This window comes from Galeopterus variegatus, unplaced genomic scaffold (assembly GCF_000696425.1).
Source record: "Galeopterus variegatus unplaced genomic scaffold, G_variegatus-3.0.2 Scaffold10923, whole genome shotgun sequence".
In the NCBI taxonomy this organism is placed as follows: domain Eukaryota; kingdom Metazoa; phylum Chordata; class Mammalia; order Dermoptera; family Cynocephalidae; genus Galeopterus; species Galeopterus variegatus.
In genome coordinates this window covers 44,659-46,332 of record NW_007737034.1, presented here as the reverse complement: position 1 = coordinate 46,332, position 1,674 = coordinate 44,659, and the positions used below count along the sequence as shown (strand labels likewise).

Sequence of the window (1,674 nt, the reverse complement as noted above, 5' to 3'; positions counted from 1 at the left end):
CTCCAGGCAGGCTCTTAGAGAAACATCAGAGATAGGAGAACTGGGGGAGAAATTAACCAAGCGATCCAAAACAGAAGAAGAGATATTAGGAGGTACGGTCTTCCCCCTCTGTAAATATCGGGTAAGCTAGACTCATCTCACAGTTAAATTACAGAGCGACCCACCCATGAAAATGCACAGACAGCTTTAGAAAAATAAGTCTTTGGGAAGAAATAAATTCTCATTGAATGATAAAGCCATAATGACTCTACCACAAATTGTGTTAAGGGTTGGATGAAAAACTGAAATTTTCTCTTCTAGAAGACTACATTTGGTACACATATTAACGTCCAATTAACAAGTGAGTTCACTCCCCAGCTTTCCTCCTTTGCCCATGTAAAGGCATTCTTTGATGCTTTCTCTTCTGAATTTTAGAAGTATTTTTTCATTCAGCTTTTCCCCTTAGCTGACCCTGGTGCATTCTCTTTTAACTGGACTGTCGAAACACTCTTCCTTCTGCAAGAGAGGCTTCTGCTTTCTTCCACAAAGCATTTTTTGAGACTCAAAGCAAATATGACTACTAAAAAGACAAATAGAACTTTTGGGAAAATGGTCTTTGGTAGAACTGAGAATAAATGTACAGCTACCAACAATTAATCTTTGAAGAAATGTGCAATAAGGAGTTATAAAGAAAAACATGTGTGTTTTTCACTAATAAATGGAAAAATCAGTCATAGATCTAAATTCCTTGAAACCAAACAGAAACTCCCATCTTAAGATGAAAACACTAAAAGTGAATTGAAAGACTGGTCAAAATGTTTTGGTTAGTTAAATCAATATTGGATTGATACAGAAAAAATTATGTTCCTTATATCTGAAACTATTGAAAATACTGGATAAGGATAAGGAATAAAACAGTCCTTTCCTGCTATAGCTGAGAGACTTTTTCTTTTCCTAGACTGACAAAGATAAAGCAACTCTACCTCACAGAAACTCATCAACTGTAAGATGGTTCACAAATTGTTTATGAACAAAGGGAACTTACGGACAGCAAGGGAATGGCAACTTTTCCAAGAAAATCAGGGGGTTTATCTCCATCTTCATCAAACACTGTCACTTCCAAAACATCATGGATATCTTTAATGGGACTGAAACAAAAAATACTGTATATTATATACAAAAACACACAAGTGAAATCTGTTCCACAAAGATCTGAAAACACTGTTTCACTAATTAAGTCTATGTGTCCTTAGAGTATAAAACTACCATTTAATTAAATTCCAAAAATTAAATCAAACTGACTATTCCCAAACCTTCCATCATAGAAGATTCAGACATCCACACACAAAAAAAAGAAGTCAACTTTTTTACTATGACATTTTCCGTTTACATGTGCCCTCAAGGGCAGGACTGTTAAAGAAACAGGATAAAGAAAGAAAAGGGAAAAAATAAGGAGAGTAAAAGGAAAGTGATTTCAAAGTAGCTTCCAAATGAGAAGAGTAAAAATAACATTTTCTTTACATTAATAAAAAATTATCTTTAAAAGGTGGTGAAAATTACTATTTGCTTAATACACAGAAAACAATCCATGGTTGAATCACAAAATACTAAAAATCCCAAGCATATTTAGGATTTTTTTTTTTTAACTGACCAGAAGCCAGACAACACCAGTCACAATGAAAAATGGAGCCATGG

At 34.2% G+C, this 1,674-nt stretch overlaps 1 protein-coding gene across 1 annotated transcript in view; it reads right to left on the bottom strand.

The window, feature by feature from the left end:
- The window catches only part of LOC103610321 (multiple C2 and transmembrane domain-containing protein 2-like), a 42,852-nt gene that overhangs the window by 5,261 nt on the left and 35,917 nt on the right, over positions 1-1,674 (bottom strand). Inside the window, exon 7 of the mRNA XM_008594509.1 lies at positions 1,025-1,127. Coding sequence (XP_008592731.1) covers positions 1,025-1,127 — 103 coding nt within the window. The remainder of the gene's footprint in view (positions 1-1,024; positions 1,128-1,674) is intronic.